Below are 20,926 nucleotides of genomic sequence, written 5' to 3' on the forward strand. Positions count from 1 at the left end.
CCTTCTGTGCCTGCCCCAGCCACTCTTAGGTCTTTCAATCAAAACTTTTTTTTTTTTTTTTTTTTTTGGCGGTACGCGGGCCTCTCACCGCTGCGGCCTCTCCCACTGCGGAGCACAGGCTCCAGACGCGCAGGCTCAGCGGCCATAGCTCACGGGCCCAGCCGCTCCGCGGCATGTGGGATCTTCCCGGACCGGGGCACGAACCCGTGTCACCTGCATCGGCAGGCGGACTCTCAACCACTGCGCCACCAAGGAAGCCCTCAATCAAAACATTTTAATACTGTTGACGTGCCAGCTTGAAACCACTCTAATTGGCCCACAGCAGCACTAAGGGTATCAGAGCTCAGAGCAGACGTCCCGTGAGAGCCGATGGCTGCTGTCTCTAGAACCACTGTCCCCGCACAGTCTCCACTAAGGTCTGATGGAGGCAGAACGAGCCAGAGTCTCCTGCTCCGTCCCCGGCTCCCCAGCAATTCCTCAGCAGTAGCAAATAACAAGCATGCTAGACTTCCCCCTTTAGGTCTGCCTTCAAGACTTTATTCAGAGCCGTTCAAAGTACTCCCCGCTCCTCTCCACCCAACCGCCCAAGGAGACAACGGAACAGAGACCAAGGTCCAGGGGCGCCCGACAGGCCGGGGTACCTGCGTGCTGTGGCCCAGGTCTGGGGACCGCTCGCTGTCGGAGCTGTTGGTTCTCTCGCTCAGGGGCTTGGAGAGCTGCCGCTCCTTCAGGGGAGTGCCCCTCTTCTGCCGGGGGGTGTGAACCCCGTCCATTTTGCTGCCACAGACGTGGAAGGAGGCGGTTAAACAGCCCCCTGGCCCAGAGCCATGGCCTGCCCCCGCTTCCTGAGGCCCCTCCTGCTGGGCTTCCCTCGCTCTACCCGACGCTTTAGGAGCTTCTTCCAACCCTGAGTACCTGGGAGAGGCAGAGCCCTGGAGGTCCGTTTTACTGGACTTCATCGGAGTTTTGACTTTCTCTGGCACAACCAGACTTGCGCTCACGTCTCCAAACATGTCCTGGTCAGTGATTTCCTGCCACGGAGGAAAGGAAGCAGTGAGGGTTACTTCCCCTTGGTGACCACGGGAGCCTCGTGGTTCCTGCCAGGGCCCATGACCGTCACGAGAAAGTCAGTCCCTTGCTCTCTTTTCCGGGAAGCACAGGGTTCTACAACTCCTTCCCCACCCGACGAGGACACCGTGACCGTTTAATTCAGCTGAGTGCACCCGCTGTGCCAGGCACCAGCTCCTGCTATTCAGTCTGTACCCTACATTTATGAACTGACAGCCCACAAGCCTGGGCTGATGATCTAGCTTCTCTAGGTGGGAAGGAGAGTGTTTCACTCAGGAAGTGACATGACTGGAACTTCATTTAAAAAATAAAAATTTATTTATTTATTTTTGGCTGCGTTGGGTCTTCGCTGCTGCGCGCGGGCTTTCTCTAGTTGCAGCGAGCGGGGGCTACTCTTCATTGCGGTGCGCGGGCTTCTCACTGTGGTGGCTTCTCTTGTTGCGGAGCACGGGCTCTAGGCGCACGGGCTTCAGTAGTTGTGGCTTGCGGGCTCTAGCGCGCAGGCGCAGTAGTTGTGGCACACGGGGCTTAGTTGCTCCGCGGCGTGTGGGATCTTCCCGGACCGGGGCTCGAATCTGTGTCCCTTGCATTGGCAGGAGGATTCTCAACCACTGCGCCACCAGGGAAGCCCCTGGAACTTCATTTTGAAACGACCGCTGTGCAGTATGGGCCAAAGTGGAAGATGGGTTACTCGGATTATGGGTGAACTACAGTAATGTTGAATCCAACCTAAGGGTTTGTCAGACACCAGACCCTTAATGCAGCATTATTTACTATAGGAAAAACAGCCTGAAACAATTCCTCCTCGGACCCCATTCAGCTAGCAGCTCCCACCGTAAGGCGGATGTGCAGCACACCCCCAGATGGTATTCGGTCAAGTTCTCTGTTCCCTCCCATGTGCTGGGCCCGGCCTCCAGCCCCACCGGCTGAACTGTGGCAGAACCTGCGGGCCCAGCTCAGACGCCCTACCCCCAGGTGAATGGCTCTGTCCTTCCCGGGCCCCACAGAGCCTCTGCGCCAGGTGTGCCCCGGCTGGCTCTCCTCCCGGAGGTGGATCCATGGTGTTCTCATTTTTGCACCTTCAGTGCTCAACACGTGTATGTGTGTGGAATTTCAACCTGTGTGTAATTAAATTGGGCAGCCCAGCCGATCCACCCCACGCGCCCCTGAGCAGCTCCAGCATCTCTTAGCGGAAGGAGCTGACTAGTAATCACTTGGAGACTTAATGCTGTGGGCTGTCTGGCCATTGTAAAAGCAACCTGGAGGAAGGGATGGTTTTTCGGGGGAAGATACTGGTCATCGTATCTGAGAAGTAAACGAGGGTGACAGATAGTGAGAAATTATCTAAATTAGCACTTGATCAGATCTAACTAAAGGGCAGAATGGGGACACTTCTAGTTTGCTAGTTTGGGGAACAGCGTTATATTCCACGGGTAAGGATGCTGGGAGGAAGGGCACGCAGGACATTCACAAGTCCACAGAGTTAAGCCAGAGTTTCAGGGTGGTCGTCAGGATCTTTCTGCCTTTGTTTCTAAAGGTACCAAAGACTATTTTAAACAGTTGAAACAGGAGCCCAAACCATACGTACCAGAGTGTCTGTTTCAGTCAAGCTGTCATCTTGATTTTTAATCCAAGCAGATTTGACTTTTTCTAAAGCAGCCAATTCCATCTGCAAAAATTATAATAATTAGTCATCATCAATCCAAATAACCACCACTCTAACCTGTTTTCTAGGTCCCTTGGAAGCTTAAAATACTTTCACTTAATCTGAAGACCTCATAAAATCTTTGGGACTTTCATCTTACTAGGAGCATATTTTAGTGAAAAATGAGGTTCGGAAAGGTCAGTTATTTTGCGATCATTAAATTAATAACAGCGAGATGCGGAACCCAGAAATTCTGACTCTCACAAGATGTCACCAGGAAAGAGAAGCTCAACGTTCAGATGGCATGGCTGTGGGATCTGTCAGTCTTAACCCTGGATTCGGTAAACACCCTTGCCCAGGAGGGGCACACAGGGCCTCTTCTGCTGTCAGAGTTGCTCAGAAGAAAGGGGAATCTCAGAGTTCACGTCTTTGATTTCGAGACTAAAGACATCCATGGTAGCCAAATGCTTTTTGCTTGGTAGAAACATCTGGAAAACCCTCAAACAGAATATACTAAGCCATTTAGGTGTGAAATAATTCTCTCTTTGTCCCCAACTTCTATTGGCATTTCTCATAAATATTAAAAAAGGACTTTGCAAATACAGATACATAACCAGATTTTTCACACTTGCTAATGCTGCTTCTGGCTGTGCAGACACCAATGTCAAAATCATAAGCAGTTGTGGGTTGTGGATCTTAGCTATGGGGAAGGTCCTGGCCTCAGTGGGTCTCTGGTTCTTGTGGGGAACCAGGGAATCAGAAAGGATCAAGGATATCCCACCTCCTCCCAATGACCCAAAGCCTTTTCTCTGAGTACATAACAGAGTACAGAGAAATGGCCTAATAAGCTCAAGGGGCCACTCAGCAAACCAATGAACAAGGACCACAAAAGTAGGCCCACACCATACGCTAAGCCAGGGTTTCTCCGCGTGGGCACCGCCGACATCTGGGGCGGGTCTTTCTTTGCTCAGGATTTGAGCTGCATCCCTGCCTCCACCCACTAGATGCCAGGAACAGCCCCTTATCCCCTATCACCCCCGCTGTGAGAACCCAAAATGTCTCTAGTCCTCGCCAAATGTCCCTTGGGAGGCAAAATCACCCTTGGTTGAGGACCACTGCTCTGAGCCGTCTGCAAAACTAACCTAACACACTTTATCCAGACCCTGTGACCCCTGAGGGGGAGACGGTTTGCTCAGAGCCGCGCACAGCAGGTTGCCTCCAGATTGCACCGCTAGCTCATTTACACATTGTCTGTATGAATAACCGATGATAACAGAGTCCACGCTCCCAGAGAACTCTTCATCAGACTTAAGACTGAAGATGGTTTCACTCAATTTGGGACCTCAGCATGACAAGTGAATTAAACACGTTTCAAAGAGAAGGAATCGGGGCGATAACACCATCCTGCTGGAAGGCTCTCAGGCAGCAGCCCTGTGGTCAGCCCTCCGACAGCAGAGCAGTGTTTCATGGCACAGCGCTGTGCTGAGATGTGCCGAGCGCTCTAAGGTGGACTCGGGGTGGGGCACCTGCGGGCTGTGCACTGACTCTTCTGCACGTTTCAGTCAGCCCCACCGGGAGCAAACTCCCGATTCTCCCAGTTCTTCTTCCTGCTTCTATAAATATTTTAGGCTTTTCTCACCCCAGCAGCGCAGTAGCTGTGTTGCCTAACTGAGTGGCTCTGAGGCAGATGTGGCGGTGCAAGGCGCTGTGCCTGGGGGCGACGCTGGCTGCTGCTGCAGGGGGTGCACGTGCTTGTGTGTGTGTGCGTGCGCACGCGCGTGTGCGCGCACGTGGAGGGGGCAGAGTGCGGTGGCACTTTAGGCTCTCAATTTTACGAAGTACTGGTCTCTAGCACCACTAGTTACAGTGCTGTGGAATTAGCAACTTTTAGCAGCAGGCAGTCCTGGCAGAAAGTCTCCATCTCTTGGCCGCCCCAACTGAAGCGCTGTCGGGGCCCACTGTTATCAGCTCCAAGAACAAAATTATGTTGCTACTGTGTGCTCAAGTCTTGGGAAAACTCAACAGCTGTAATAATCTGTATCAGCAGAAATTCCTTCTGGTTCTAGGGATAAAACTGAATCCTCTGAAATTTGGGGAACAAAAAGGAAGGTTAAGAAAAATAAATGAATAACAAGGCTGGGAAGTCAGGGAAGAGAGGACAAGAGCTGGGCAGCATGTGCACGCCCGCCTATGGGTGCACCATCCCCGTATGTTTTCCCTAATACGTTTAGAAGTTCTCTGTGTAAGAGCACAGCCTCGCTCTGTAGTTTCCAAAGTGTCTTTCATGCTAAAGGATTCCAAAGTTCCACACCCACATCAAGACATATGGGGCTCTTCAAAATAGAAATATCACAAGAGAACCAGCTAAGTCTGAAATCTGGCCCAGGGAACCAGAATTTGAAGAACTCACTAAAAAGACATCTAGATTCTATCAATCTCAGGAGTCCAGAACTGGCACGGCTCTCAGGGTCTGCAATAACAATGGCAAAGCAGCTTCCATTTACTGATGCTCCCCATGCCGTAAATCAATCCAACCATCAATCAAGCACCACGCTCGAGGCTTTCGCTGCATTTTTGCACTGGACCTGCACACTGCCCTGTGAGCCATGTCCTTTTTACATGCAATTTGTAGATGAGGACACGAAGTCTGGGTAACTGCCCAGATCACACAGTCAGTGGAGTGATGGAGTCGAGATTCAAACCCAGAAGCCTGACTCCGGAGCATGTGCTCTCAAACCAGCCCTACCCTGCCCCAAAGAAATGTCTGGCCTGAACAGGGATCCTTAGGCCATCACACTGTAAAGACTGATACTCCATTGACTTTTGAGCTAACTGGGCTCCGGACCAACTCCTTTACTTCACAAATAAGGCACCCGAGGCCCAGAGCATCAAGGTGATGTTTCTCTTTAAATTTTGTAAGCCATGCAGCTGAGACTAAATGTAGAACCTACAAATTCTATCAACCCAGAAACAGCTTCATTAGTAGAGAGCAGTTTCTCTTACTGATTTAGTAACGACGATCCCTAAAATTTATTGAGCGGTCACCACATGTTAGGTGTCACGCTTAGCATTTCTCGGGTATTAATCTCATTTAAAATTTGATTGCATTGTGTTACAGTAGGGCCCTTGTTCTGCATTCCTAGGACACCGTAAGACAGTCCTCCCCTGGCCAGGTCCCAGGTTTCTCTCTAGAAGAGTCATCCCTTATATTTATACTTGCTATGGAATCTGGCTCCAGGGGCCAATGATCTGTCCACGTGGACAGTGATGCTTCAGCAGGGCCATCCAGCAGCCCCCTGTGAGAACTAGCAGCCCCAAGCCACATCCTGAGCAGAACTAGTCAGGTAAGGCCTCCTCAGCCCCGGATCATATGAACCTGGGCTGGAAAGGCTGAGTGTGCCTGGTCTGCAAGTGGCGGGCCTGAGGTTTCTCGGTGGAGGGATTCTCGGTGGGGGCTGCCATTTCCCATCCCACATTTACTCGCTAAGGCCACGTGGTGCCGCTGTTCTAGGGCTGGATCACCCTGCTGCGCCTTCAGGAAGGAGAGGGATTACGTGGACGACAGCGCCACCTGGTGGCAGCAGGCAGTCCATGAGCTGACGGTCCGCAGACACCTGGGACCGGCGGCAGGCAGCCCTTCCATAGACAGCGCTTTTCAGGGGATGGAGAGCCTCACAGGCCTCAGGTCGTTTCCTCACAATTAATACCTATGCACAGGGTGAGTTTTATATTCCCTCTGTTAAAGCGGCAAGAGCAGAAGGACTTAAAGGATTCAGTTTTCTTGATCTACAGAGAAGACACTGGGCTTTCAAAGCAAACCGAAAACCACTAAAATCAGACACGTCATCCTGCCTTTGGTCATAAACAAGGGGGAGGGCAGCTTCCTAGGGCCCGAGGCGGGTACAGCATCAACCCGGGCCTCTGCCCCTGATCCACTGCTGGGGAGAGCCTTCCCAAATAGGGACAGAGCGTGGTCCTGGGGTGATGCGGGGCTCTGGGGTGCTGCAGTAGACAGCTCCTTTTCCCTCTGGCTCGCCAGGCAAAATGGAAACCAGCCCACCGAGTTCTAAATTCTTCGAGGGCACTGCTCACTTTCTGAATAAAGCCCATGTAATTTCTCCTGAACAGACCTTGGGGCCTTCCTGCCCCTTTGCATCCACCCTCTCCCCAGCCTGGATGCAGAATCGCCACCACTGGTCGGGCGCCACACTCCCAGCTACCGCATGACGGGCGTTAAGGGAGAGGTCTTGAGGCACTGCGTGTTCCGGGAGGGAAGGCGCCAGGTCATGGCGGGAACAGACCATAAAGAACACCCGCCTGGCCACAGCAATATCGTCAGAGCACTAAGAGCCCAGCAGGACTGAGATGACAACTGAGGCTGAAACAAGATGAGATGGCCCATAGGTCCCAAATGAGCCAGGAGCACAGGGCCCATTGTTAAGCCCTGACTCTCCCCTGGTCCCACTCCCATACCCCACAGCCATTGGTCTTGCTCACAGGGCTGGTGGTGTCTTTGCCGAGGCTGCCCTTGCTGTTGAGGCTGCCAATCTCCGTCTGTGAGCTGGACTGCGACATCCCCTCAAAGAAGGGCCTGTGGCAAAGAAGCACAGCCAGGGTCAGTGGCCGCCAGGGCCCAGAGCAGCAGCTCACGGACAGCCGGGCAGGGCTGGTGTTCAAGAAAGAGCGACAACCCGGGCTTCGAGGATGCCGGCGAGGAAGGACACAGCAGAGGCTGGACCAGTAGGGACCTGGACCGAAGGACTTCAGGAGAGTCCTATCGGGGCTTTTGTCGGTTAGAGGCTAAAGCAGCGAGCATTATCCAGAGGGCAGGCGGTTCAGAAGGGGTGAGGAACCGAGATTCCCGGGTAATGGTTGGCGGGGGGTGAGGGAGGGGAGTCTAGGAGATTGCCATGGCCTAGAGAGACAGTGTGACAAGGGGGTGCGGGCCTCACTTGAGCTTGGGCTTTGGCGTGCTAAGGATGCTCTCTGTCTCCTCCATCTCGGGACCACTGTCGCTGGGATTGTACATCTCCAGACTGTCATACAGCTCGTCCAAGTCTTCTTCCACTTCTCGTATCTGTTCTCGGGATACGTGTTCCAGCCCAAAGCCCACCTGTGGGAGAAAACAAAACCTTGGAGTCTGGGGCTACCCCTATTAACAACATGGCAGACGGGAAACTCCTTCCTCCTGGGCAGGCCCCACTGGCTTCCCTACCCAGTCCCCTTAAGGGACGTGCCATAGTTTCACGCTCATCAGGGTGGTCTTGGTGTGCTGTGATTTGATCCTGAGGGCAGGGACGTGGTGAGGCCACCGGCCCCGCTCAGAGCCTCCCTAGTGCTCCCCACTAGTGCCCGGCATCAGGAAGAAGAGTGGGGTTCAGACGGTACTTCTCCCGAGGAACTGGCGCAGGGAAACCCAGACGCCTGGGGCCCTGGCGGGCTCATGCTGGCCTCCTCTAGAGCCCGCAGGGGACAAATCTCCATCCCTGACAGTCCACTGAGAAGAGAGCCCACGAAAACTGGCTCTAGGCCTGCGAGCCCAGGGAAGGCACTGCTGCTCTTAGCGGCCAGTCCCTGACGCCATGGAGGAGGCCCCCACCTCACAGGCTGCTACGCACGATGTTCCCCTCGGGGCAGGAGGGAAAACTGAACGATAGCAACTGGATCTGTGCTGGACACCCCACACCCGGAAGCTGGGCAGAAGCATGTGCCCCTGCTTCGAATACCACGGAACCTTGGGTGCTACGTGTAAATCTTTCCTTCTCTTCTCAAGTAGCGGAAAGCCCTCCTTTAGCGACCCCCTCACGTGGGGCTCCTGGAATCTTGACTCCAGATTGTGCCCGAGGAATGAGGGTGAAACTCTGGGAATTCTACTCACCATCCAGCTCGGGAGTAAGGGGTCGTACCTCGTCTGAAACTTTAAACCGCTTCAGGAGGGCCACAAACTTCTGTTTGATGTTAGGTTGCTGTAGGGACAAAGCCACAGGAGTCCTCAGCCAGCAGCCCAGTCGGCAGAGTGACCGAGGGCCGGCTTTGGTGAAGAACCGGGGCCACGCCCCCAGCCCAGTAACTGCCCATGGTCACCTCCCGCTCATCCCTTTCTCTAGAACTTCAGAACGACGGTGAGAGCCACCTGTATACACACAGGCTCCTCAAACTCGAGGTTTCCAAAACAGAGCTCACCCTCTGCACCGTGCATTCCCCCTCCTGGTCACCCAGGCACCGAGGAGTCCCCGAACCTGAACCCGGAGTCTCCCCTGACCCCCAGCCCAGGGGTGCTGCCTCCTACCCTCTTGTCCACCCGAAACCGCACCGCTTCCATCCGGCCTCCTTCCTCGTCCCTCTCTGGGGCCACCAACCGCCCTCAACTAGCTCCTCCCACCCCACTTCCAGTCTCATTCCCTCCAGAGTCCACTGCGACTGTTCCACATGCAGATCTCACCTCGTCACTCCCCAGATGCAAGGCCTTCACTGGCCCCAGAGCCTCAAGAACTTCGGTGTCACCCTGTGTCTGCTGAGGGCTGGCTCTGCCTGACCCTGGCCTCACCCACCACCCAACTCCTCACACCCCACTTAGGTGGGAACTAACTGCTTACGACTTGGCACCCCTCTGGGCCATTTACATAGTAACTTCTGCCTTGACTAAACATGTCCCCAGATCTACTTGGTGAAGTTCTATTTACTCTTAGAAAACCCATCTCCTGGCATCTTGCCCGCAAAGCTGTCCTGCTCAGAGCCGGTCACTTTCCCCTCAGGGCCATCACTGCCCCTGACGCAGAGCTCGTCTGGCGCCTGCCCTACGGGGTTACGGTCACTTGTGTAGATGTGTCTGTGTCACTGGACACTGTGAGCTCCCTGACGGCATGGACCGGGCCTTCCTTATCTCTACGTGTCCAACCCCAGGCACGGCGACTAGCTTGTGGCCCTCAGCACCTCCTGACTGGATGACAGACTCACCGCCTGGGGATGGGGGAGACTAACTTGTGGGTGAGACTGAGCGGGGCCTTCAAGAAAGGGCGGGGCTCCCCAGGGTGGAAGGGCACCCACAGCAGAGGAGGAACGAGAGCCACAGCGACCGAGACGCAGAAGACGCTTCAGAGAACGCTGAGTCAATTAACACGTCTAGGACAAAGTGCTCTTGGTAGGGAGAGAAGGATTCGTGTGCACGGGAGGCAGGAGTGAAAGGACAATCACTCTGGAAATCTGATTGGAAAGTGCCTGCAGTTAACACAAAAAATAAAAACACCTTTCGGGGAGTGAGTGGGTGTCAAAGGAACACTGAGCTCTGGTCGTATAACCAGTGAAGCTACGGAGGCGACCACAGGAAGAGGCGATTTATATAGCTCCAGGGGGCACCTTTGGGAAGAAAACGGGGCCTCTTTGTGGTTACAGCACAGGAAAAAGAAAAACTTAGCAGAAGAAGCCACAACAGAGAGCGACCTCCAGCCTCTGCCATCATCAGAGCACAGGGTGGGCTGGAGGCCAGGATGGGCCCTACCCGGCCTAGGAGCGCCTATCGAGGATTAGAAGCCTGAGGACGATGAAACAGTTCAAACGCGCTCTAGTCATCATCCGGTGGGGGAACCAAGGCCTCAGCCTTGAGGATTTATTATACATTGAAGCCCAGGGATACCCAAGGATGCCTGGAGAGAGGACAGCGTGTTTCACGGTGGACCAGGCTCAGATACGACAGGTTCGGAAGGTCTGGCCTCCACTTATTTCACTCCTGAAGGTGACGGGAATCTCTGCTCTTGGGGTCCCTGGGCTGCTCTGCGCTAGAGAGAATCAGGATGCCTCTGGGGACAAATGAAACTGTGAACTTCTCTTCCAAAAAGCTCCTGGCACTTTTGACTCCCCCGAACTCTGGCACGGGAACCCGAGAAGAGGTCAAAGTTAACCTAGAAATTCGGGTATTAAACGTCTCAGTCCAGGACTCTAATTATTCACCAAAAGTAGTGACTCCTGAGGAGATCGCGTGCAGGAGACACAATCTAAAGGCCTCTGGTCTCTAAGGTTCTGGGTCCGTTAAGGCAGGCACTGTGTCGAGCCCACAGTTCCAAGCGCTAGCCTACTATTTCTGGGTAAGTTCAACAAATGATTCCAAATGGAGATGCTCCTAGACAGGACTGGACTTATCTGTGCGGTGGACAGTACGAAACCTGAAGTAATCACCTGGAGAGGGGAGGGAGGGTGTCTGAGGGGTTCTGCTCCCCAAGGAAGCATCTGTTCCAAAGTCTACAACAAGGTTTCTCAACCTTTCTTCTATCCTAAGATAACCTGAAGAATATAACACGCTCCTATCAGGAACGCTGGTTCTCTGCAACAGTGATGCTTAATTAGCTGGTGGTGGAGGTGGAGGTACCAAGGGGTGTATCACAGCCTTGAGGGCATGGCCCTGTGCAGATGTTAAAAAGCCCCCAGGAAGTCTGAATACACCACTCCCATCCTACCCCCAGATTGCAAATCTCTGCTAAAACATTCCCCGGACCTTGGAGGCTCACCCTTGTGATGGCAGACGTTGAGGTTAGTTTCCTCCGGGTCTTCTTTACTTTCCGAAGATCCTCATCTTCATAGAACAGGTCCTAAGTGGGTAGGGGGATGGAATGAGGTTAGGAAACCCTAGGAAGGTCTGTAACTGCTTCTCGGCCGCTTTATTGAGGGGCTGTGGAAAGTTACCTGCCCGTGTAGTGGGTCATCACTGCCTTCCTGTTCTGATGAGAAACTCTCCTCCTCTTCCTCAGAATAATTGTCAATATCAGGAGAACGGTCTGGAAACAGACACCTTAATAAGATGACCTCGCAGGGCGAAGATCTGGTCTAAGAGGCTTTGGCTGGCTGGAATCATGCTCTCCTCAAGTGGAAACGCGGCCGGGGTGGAGGAGAGGGCCCCGACCCCCTTTCATTTCCAGGGAGCTCTAAGCTCCTCTTTCCTAGGAACGTGTTAGGCTTTCCTGGGATGGAGATCAGGTGACGGGGAGGGCCTCCCAACACCGCACATGTCCTACCAGACAGCTTGGATTTGATTCCTTCATGGTCAATGGGCTGGCTGGACAGGGAGTAGATCTTTATTTCTGCCACAGGCACGGAGACATCCTTCACGTTGCTGTGCAGGCCGAGTACCAGGGCGCCTTCGTTCGGGTGCTGCATCACCTATGAGCACGGGGTGGCCACGGACACACCTCACTACGGACAGTGCCGCAGAGCAGCCCGTTTTCACAAATCCCAACGGACAGGCGAGCCACAGGGAACAGTGTTCTGCTAACACATTTTCTTTTTCACTATCTTCCAGATTCAAGACTACCATTCTCCTATTGCCTGTCTCACTTTACCTTTTTTTTTTTTCCTTTTTGGCTGTGCCACGCGGCTTGTGAGATCTTAGTTCCCCCACCAGGGATTGAACCAGGGCCCACGCAGTGAAAGCACGGAGTCCCAACCACTGGACCGCCAGGGAAGTCCCCGGTCTCACTTTAAAACTACCTCCTGAAGTGTCAGCCACGGGTCAGGCCACGTGCTTAGAGATAAAAATCAAGGCCTGAGATTGAAAATGACTGCTAATCTCTGGGACTGCATTTTAGTTTAAGTCTTTCACAGAGAAACTAGCTCTCAAGGCTGTGCGAGGCTGGCCTGCAGACCGTGGCCACCTGTACCAGGCCACCTGTGCCAGGCAATAAGGGCTTGACACAGCTGGCAAAACGTGCCATCCACATACTTCACTCCCCCCAGGCCCTCTTTCTGACACAAAACATGAAGAGGACAGAAAGATGGGCTGGGACTAGCTCACCTTTTACTATGGACACAAAATGTTTCTTACTTAATGTTCTAAAATACAGAAATAGGTTTTAAAATTGACTTGTGGCCCCTTTCCTCTTCCCCTTGGTCAGGGCTGAGAAGATTCACCAGGCATACAGGGAAGCCGCACAAACGAGCAAACATACTGAGAAGGGAATTAAAAACGTGAAAAGGAGAAAGGCTAGAGGAACCCCAAAGGTGCTGACTGGAACTGACTGGAATGTGAGCTCATGACCAGATAGATACCGAAGTGGAAACAGGTACGATGTGTATGTATATACACGTGCATATGCATGTGTGCACATGTATTTCCTAGCTGCATCTGCTGAGAGGGAGGAGAAGCAATGATACCCCAGTTGGGAAAACGAGCACCTCTAGCATCCAGATCTTGGTTTCTAAATACCATTCTCCACTACAAGGAACCAGGGCTCTTTGGAGGATCAGTTCATTCTGAGGCTGGGTCAGGGAAAGTACACGATGAGCCTGTAATGTTTTGTACCAGAAAGTAAAGAAGCACGTAAAGAACGATGAGGCATATAAAAAAAGGATACAGGAATCAGCTTGAAGGGGCTCTTACTGGCCAAATTCGAGAAAATTTGAGCATCAGAATAAATAATGATAGTAGCAGACTAAACCCCACTGAATTAAACAGGAATCCACAGACCCATAACTGATACAAAGAAATGAATCAATCAGTAAGTGGGGAAGAAGGGAAAGCTGTATCTTACAGCAGACGGCCAACTAATAAATAGAGCAGGAATGGTGGGATTGGAAATTCACTGTCTGGCAAACGTCCAAGTAATGACTGATTCCGGTAAGAATCATTAATAGAGGCTAAAACTACTTGGTGAAGATATGAGGGGATAAGAAACTGTTATATAGTCTCAAAATATCTCCTCCCTATAAAATGGTTTTTTTTCCATTGGTAAGAACAAAATATGTATTACTTAACTTTATACTGGAAATCCTGGCACACACCATCTTAAATTAACCAAGCGATAAGAGTTAGCCTCACCAGTAACGGAACAAATCAACACAGAGTGCTGCCTGCATGATTGCTTGCAATAATTCTGCCAAAAACGCAGAAACTGAATGTACATCTTCAGAAAACATCAGACAAATCTGAACTGAGGCACATTCAATAAAGAGCCTGTACTCTTAAAAAATGTCAAGGGCATGAAAGACAAAGAAAATCCAAGGGACTGCAGGTCGAGGGAGACTAAGGAGACAAGAGCTAAGTGCAGCCCTTAATCCCAGATGAAACCCTGGGCCTGCAGAGGACATCCCTGAGTCGCTTGGCATGACCTGGGTGGGGACTGCGGGTTAGATGGCAACCCTGTGTCGGTGCTACTGTCCTGATCTTCATGGTAGACACAGTACGTATTAACTATGTGTGATGGGGCACCAGCTTACTTTCGGTGGTTCAGAAAAGAAAACAACATGCATAACGCGTATGTAGGAGAGAATAATAAGGCAGATGTGTTAACACTGAAGAATCTGGGTGAAGGGTAGATGGGAATTCTTTATACTATTCTTACAACTTTTCTCTAAGTTTGACATTTTTTTAAAGGTTCAAGAAAAAACTTTTCATGAGGGAGAAAGTTCTCGATAAAAAGAAGTGCATCCTGAATTTCCAATAAAAGAATTAATTTGTAACACAGAATAAAACACCCAAACAGCAGGCTGGGAAAATCACTGGCTGGGCCGTTGTCTCTCGTAGGCTCCGAAAGGCTGACTGTCCAGAGGCCGCCCTCTCTCACCTCTGCCATGTTGATGAGCCCCACGGCCAGGGTCTTATAGCCCAGGATGGTCCGGTTCTTGTAACGCTTTCTCCTCTGCAACATGATCTGCAGCTTGTTGGCATCTCGCTTCAGGAAATGAGGGTACTGCCGAGCACAAAACAGAGCCGAGCACAGTTAATCAGCAACTGGGTCCTCGGTGGGTCTTGGTGCTGCGAGAGGATGTGCCACCTTCCTGTGCTTCACTGGCTCCCAGCTGCACAAGGGGGTGATAGGGGCGAGGGGAGCGCCTGGTTTCCACTCTGCAGCGGGGTGGTCCACACACGCTCAGAAAACAGCCTCCTCCCTTGCCAGGTAATCAGCTGTCCGTGCACTGCAACCTGGGGTACTGGCGTTAGGCGGAGAGACAGACATACTGGGACAGATGAGGAGGAGAAGGGAAGGGATGGAGGTTGCAGTATGCAGGCAAAACAAGACTGAAGCATCCGCCTCTGCTGGGGGGCATGGCGTGGATTACTAAGGAGAGGAGACGGGGCGAGTGTGGTGGGATGGTGGGGTTAACAGCTCTGTCTGAGGAAAAGGGGAAGGAGAATGAGAGGCAAAGCATTACATACAGGATGGATAAACAAGGTCCCACCGTAGAGCACAGGGGACTATATTCAGTAGCCTGTGATTATCCATGATGGAAAAGAATATGAAAAAGAATGTATACACACACACACATATATATATGTATAACTGAATCACTTTGCTGTACAGGAGAAATTAACACATTTTATTTTATTTTTTAGTGCTTTTCATTCATTTATTTACTTCACATCTTTATTGGAGTATAAATGCTTTACAATGTTGTGTTAGTTTCTGCTGTACAACAAAGTGAATCAGCTATACGTATACATACATCCCCATATCCCCTCCCTCTTGAGCCTCCCTCCCACCCTCCCTATCCCACCCCTCTAGGTCATCACAAAGCACAGAGCTGATCTCCTTGTGCTATGCAGCAGCTTAACACAACATTTTAAATCAACTGTACTGCAATTAAAAAAAAAAAAAAAAGAACGATTTGTGGTGTACTTTTCAGCAGCCCATCTGGGTCTCGGCGCCCTTGCTGTGGCTGTCTGGGTGATTGCTCTGGTCCTCCAGGCCAGCCACAGAAGCTCTAGGTGACTTTAAATCATTGGGCTATGGCTGTTTTCGGATAAAACAGTCTCCAGATTAGAGGACTGTTCGGGATTGGGCTGGACATGGCATATTAATGACCTAAGACTGAGCAGGCTCTCACCTGGAGGGAGAAGGTTAACTGGAGCTCTGTTTCCACCAATCCACTGGCTGGAAGGATGATCTCGTTGGAGCGAAGAATCCTTTTTGAACCCTGAAACCAAGAAAATATAGGTCAAAGCTGTATCACCAAAAATCAGACCAAAAGAAATACTGTTTGCAAACAACATCTAAACTCTACAAAGATTCTTACCAGTTCAAGTATTCCACCCGTCTTTTTGTTGTACTTGATCACAATCAAGCCACTACCATAGATGTGGTTTTACATGTATTATGCTGTCCGTTTGCAAAGGGTTTTCACATGAAAATGGTTTGTTATTGCATCTGAGTTCTCCTCTCCCACCGCTGCTGAGGGAGAGGCAGTGGTGTCGCACCCCAAGCCGTGGCAGTTCTCCCCATGGCACCTCGGCCGCCCTCCTCCCGTCTAACTGACACTTCGGCCACACTGTCCTGTCTCTGGGCATTTCCACATGCTGTTTTCTCTTCTTGGATATTCCTTCACGCTTCTGTACACAGCTAACCAACTCACCTTCCCAGTCTCAGCTTTGATATAATTTTTTTCCAGGAACTCTTCCTTTTAGTGCGGCTCCCCCCGCCCCCGCTCCTCCTGCCGTGCCCCCCAGCACCCCGGCTCCACCACACCTAACGCTGGGTTAAACACCATAGTGTTTTTAGCTCTTAAAAATAAAGTTGGGCTAAACTGTTCCTCAATGTAAAAAGAGATCAGCAGGAGAGCCTGAGGAATGCCAGTATATTTATAAAAATTACTTTAGGGCTTCCCCGGTGGCGCAGTGGTTGAGAGTCCGCCTGCCGATGCAGGGGACACGGGTTCGTGCCCCAGTCCGGGAGGATCCCACATGCCACGGAGCGGCTGGGCCCGTGAGCCATGGCTGCTGGGCCTGCGTCCGGAGCCTGTGCTCTGCAACGGGAGGGGCCACAACAGTGAGAGGCCCGCGTACCGCAAAAAAAAAAAAAAGAAAAAATTACTTAAAAAACCATTGAGTTTAATTTAACACAGTGAAGTGCCCCTATCTCCAGTATACAGATCGATGAGTTAGTAAATGTATATACCCGTGTAACCCACATCTCTATCAAGATGTAGAGCATTGTTACTACTCTGGAAAAATCCCTTGTGATGCCTCCCAGTCAATCCTGCGCTCCTGTCTCAGAGGAAAGCACTGTTCTGAGTTCTTTCACCATAGGTCAGTTTTTCCTGTTCTAAAATTCCATATAAATGGAATCATACAGTGTGTACTATTCTGGTCGGGCTTCTTTTGCCCAACATTTACAATGTGTCTGAGGTTCATACAGGCTGTTGAGTGTATCGAAAGCTTGTTCCTTTTTACTGCTGAGCAGAATCCTGTCCCATGAACGTACACATGTGATTTCTGTTCTCCTGTCACTGAACACTTCACATTTGGGGTGTTTCTAGTTTGGGACCATTATGGTTAAAGCTGCCATTCTTGTACAAGTCATCCACACAAGTGGATGTGTCTTCTTTTTCTTGGGCCGACACCTAGGAGAGGAATGGCTGGGACTTAGGGTAGACACATATGTAGCTTCGTGAGAAACCGCCAGACTGACTTCCAAAGTGTTAGTACCACTTTCCACCTGCAGCTGCATCCGGCGTGGTCTGTCCTGGACCCGTGGATTCTACTGGCCACGTGCAGAGAGGTCCATCACTGTGGCTGCAATTTGCATCTCCCTGAGGACTCAGCCCACGCAGCACCTTCTCAGCTGTTTATTGGTCCGCTGTAAATCTCCATTTATGACGTGACTGATCAAACTTCTTTGTTTTGTTTACCTTGTTATTCGGGCGTAAGTTTTTTATTTATATAAGAAATTGTCAGGTATATGCACCATAAATATTTTCTTGCCTATTCATTTTCTTAATAGTATCTTTTGATGAAGTATTTAATTTTGATCTGGTCAACTTTATTATTATTTTTTTCCTTTATGGTTAGTGCATTCTGGGTCCTAGCTAAGAAACCTTTGCCTACTCCAAGTAATGAAGTTATTCTGCTGTATTAGAGTAGATATTCCACTCTGTTTTCCTTTAGGAATGAAAAAATTTAGTTTTAACCTTTAGGTTTCTTATCCATTTCTAATTTTTGCTTTTATAAAATACAGATTTTGTATAATGCAGGAAGGAAAATCTCCTAAATGTAGTATTTCACAATGCTTTTAAAATTAGAATAGCATTACATTATGCCAATTAAAAATAATAAAGGACGCTCTGCCTCATGCGTTAGATAATGCTTTCTGTAACCTCTACGACAAACAAGAGTCTTGGCAAAGTTTTCACCTGAATTTATATAGGTAGGCTCTTAGGATTTAAGAAGTCTCTGGACAATGAATCTCAGAAATGCTGAGAATCCAAAATGTGGTTGATATATAGCAGTGGTTTTCAACTAGGGGTAGGAGACATTTGGCAAAATTTAGAGACATTTTTGATTGTTACAGCTGGGGTATGTGCGTGCGTGCGTGCGTGATATTTCTAGAGCGTAGAGGCCAGGGCTGCTGCCGACCAGTCTACGAGGTACAGCACAGCCCCACAACACTGCTGAGAAACCCTGCACAGCTGAAACCTGCTCCGTCCTGAAGACACTGCTTCCTGGGCTGACTGCTGGGCTTGGGGGTGGGGCAGGGTCCTCCTTGTTCCTTGTCAGCAGCTCCAGAACATCCTCCCTTCCACCTCCCCAAACTCCTGCTTTGAGTGGATGCCCCTACTCTAGCCTCTCTTCCTGGCTGTGGCTCTTGTCTGTACCTGCCAGCATCCCTGCTCATTTCTTGACTTTAGCTCCTCACGCACTGTTCTTTTCCCAGCACTACTCCCGCCGTAACTCTTCATGATTTCTTTTTTTTTTTTTAACGATAATATAACTTACTGATGAAAGCATCCTTGTCTAAATGTCTTTATTTTTTGGCTGCATTGGGTCTTCGTTGCTGCGCACGGGCTTTCTCTAGTTGTGGTGAGCGGGGGCTACTCTTCGTTGCGGTGCGCGGGCTTCTCATTGCGGTGGCTTCTCTTGTTGCAAAGCACGGGCTCTAGGCACGTGGGCTTCAGTAGTTGTGGTACGTGGGCTCAGCAGTTGTGGCTCGCGGGCTCTAGAGTGCAGGCTCAGTAGTTGTGGCGCACGGGCTTAGTTGCTCCATGGCATGGGGGCTCTTCCCAGACCAGGGCTCGAACCCGTGTCCCCTGCATTGGCAGGTGGATTCTTAACCACTGTGCCACCAGGGAAGTCCCTCTTCGTGATTTCGACATGTGCGCTTTCCAATGTCCTGGCCCCTAAACCCCGTGGTTTCCCTCTCCCAGTGGTCTCGTCCTCACCCTTGTCTGAGCCCCTCCACCCACATGGTCACACTCTGGGCCTTATGGTTACCGATAATGACGGCCAAAGCCTCATCTCAGTGTCATGCACCCCACTCTCTGATCTCCACTTCCCAACTTTCCAGCTCACTCTCGCTTGTTTGTCAACAACAATAATCCCTTGAACCCCCCAGGCCTACGATCCACTGATCCCCCCACCATGTTTCACTCCTCCTCATGCCCGCTGTCCCCTCTTTCCTCCTCACTCAGCTTAAATGCCCCCGTCAGTCTGGACGAGCGGTCCCTGCACACGCCCTAGCGCCTCTGCCCGCTGCTGTTCTCTGCGCTCACTTGGTACATTACAACCCTGTACAAATCCAGCTGCCCCAGCTGAACATGCCTGTAGAGAATCATACAATCAGCTAACTGTTCTGACTTTGTTTTTTTTTTTTTGCGGTACGCGGGCCTCTCACTGTTGTGGCTTCTCCCGTTGCGGAGCACAGGCTCCGGACGCGCAGGCTCAGCGGCCATGGCTCACGGGCCCAGCCGCTCCGCAGCATGTGGGATCTTCCTGGACCGGGGCACGAACCCGTGTCGCCTGCATCGGCAGGCGGACTCTCAACCGCTGCGCCACCAGGGAAGCCCTAACTGTTCTGACTTTGACTTCATGACCTCAAACGTGACGTGGGCCTGCAGAGCTGCCTGGCGATCACTGCATTTTCCCCAGTCCGGGCACTTGCCCCTTCACTCCAAGAGATGACCTCCCATTCTTCTTCACACCCCAACGCCTCCTCACCCCTTCCCTCATTCTAAGCGAATAACCTTGATTCCTACCTTGCCGAGAAAATGGAAGCAATAGGAAAAGAACGCCCACCACACTTAGCTCCTTGCCCAGTCCGTATGCCCACAGGTTCCTCCCCTCCGGTTACACGGACGGGCTCCCGGCCCCCACCCGATGTCAGCCGCTCCATCCCTCCATCCCTGCTCACGGACTCAGGGAGGCTCTTCTAACCATTCTCCCCTCTCCTATACAATCAACTTCCGTCTCTCTTCTGGATCATTTCCATTAGCAAACAGGCTAATGTTTTTTCTCTCATTAAAAAAAATATCCGCTCTTGTCTCCCTACGTGCCCTGCAGGTTGCCACCCCACATCTTACCTCCCCTTTATAGCAAACTCCTCAAGAGCTGTCTACATTTTTTTTTTTGGGGGGGTACGTGGGCCTCTCACTGTTGTGGCCTCTCCCGTTGCGGAGCACCGGCTCCGGACGCGCAGGCTCAGCGGCCATGGCTCACGGGCCCAGCCGCTCTGTGGCATGTGGGATCTTCCCGGACCGGGGCAAGAACCCGCGTCCCCTGCATCGGCAGGAGACTCTCAACCACTGCGCCACCAGGGAAGCCCGAGCTGTCTACTTTGCTCTTGAAGACTTCTCTCATTGTCTCGTAACTCCGCCACGACTGCCATTGGCAGGGTCTCCGATAACCTCCATGAGAAGGACTCCTCTTCATTCGCCTCCAGCAACTCTCCCTTCATGTGGCCTCCTGGACACTCACTCTCCTCGATTTCCTCTCACCCTCAGCTGCTCTTTCCTGGTCTCCGTGTCAGGTCCTTCCTCTCCTCCCTGACATCCTAGTCTTGGGGAGCCTGTGGCCTCAATCCTTAGACCTGTTCTCTTCTCTGTAACGGCTTCCTCCACTCCTGGGCAGCTCATCCACCTTATGGTGTCAGATACGCTGATGATTCCCCAAACTGTTTCCCTCCCCCAGACCTGTCTCCTGAACTCCGAACTCACATATTCAGCTGTCTATTCACCGCCTCCCCTCTCATGTGTAACAGCCACCTCAAACACCATGTGACAGGCTGAATTTTGGATCCTTCCCCCCAAACCTGCCTTCCCCAGTCTTCCCCATCTCACTTAATGGCGTTTCCGCCCTTCTAGTCCCTGAGGCCGAAGCTCTGGTGCCGCCCTCATCTCCTGCCAGAATCACTGTCAGAGCCCCTTGGCTGGTCTTCTTGATTCCTCTTTCCCACCTACAGTCTGTCTTCCATAGCCAGAACGACCCCATCACCTCCCTGTTCAAAACCCTCCACTTCACAC

At 51.5% G+C, this 20,926-nt stretch overlaps 1 protein-coding gene across 1 annotated transcript in view; it reads right to left on the minus strand.

Moving 5' to 3' along the window:
* Nucleotides 1–20,926, minus strand: part of PACS1 (phosphofurin acidic cluster sorting protein 1) — a 142,070-nt gene that overhangs the window by 13,845 nt on the left and 107,299 nt on the right. The window contains exons 3-13 of the mRNA XM_030833538.3: nt 15,524–15,613; nt 14,263–14,388; nt 11,719–11,863; nt 11,390–11,481; nt 11,215–11,295; nt 8,620–8,679; nt 7,666–7,826; nt 7,211–7,304; nt 2,657–2,737; nt 916–1,031; nt 642–777 (exon numbers count right to left, since the gene is read on the minus strand). Of these exons, the coding sequence (XP_030689398.1) occupies nt 642–777; nt 916–1,031; nt 2,657–2,737; nt 7,211–7,304; nt 7,666–7,826; nt 8,620–8,679; nt 11,215–11,295; nt 11,390–11,481; nt 11,719–11,863; nt 14,263–14,388; nt 15,524–15,613 (1,182 nt within the window). The remainder of the gene's footprint in view (nt 1–641; nt 778–915; nt 1,032–2,656; nt 2,738–7,210; nt 7,305–7,665; nt 7,827–8,619; nt 8,680–11,214; nt 11,296–11,389; nt 11,482–11,718; nt 11,864–14,262; nt 14,389–15,523; nt 15,614–20,926) is intronic.

This window comes from Globicephala melas, chromosome 8, assembly GCF_963455315.2.
Source record: "Globicephala melas chromosome 8, mGloMel1.2, whole genome shotgun sequence".
In the NCBI taxonomy this organism is placed as follows: Eukaryota; Metazoa; Chordata; class Mammalia; order Artiodactyla; family Delphinidae; genus Globicephala; species Globicephala melas.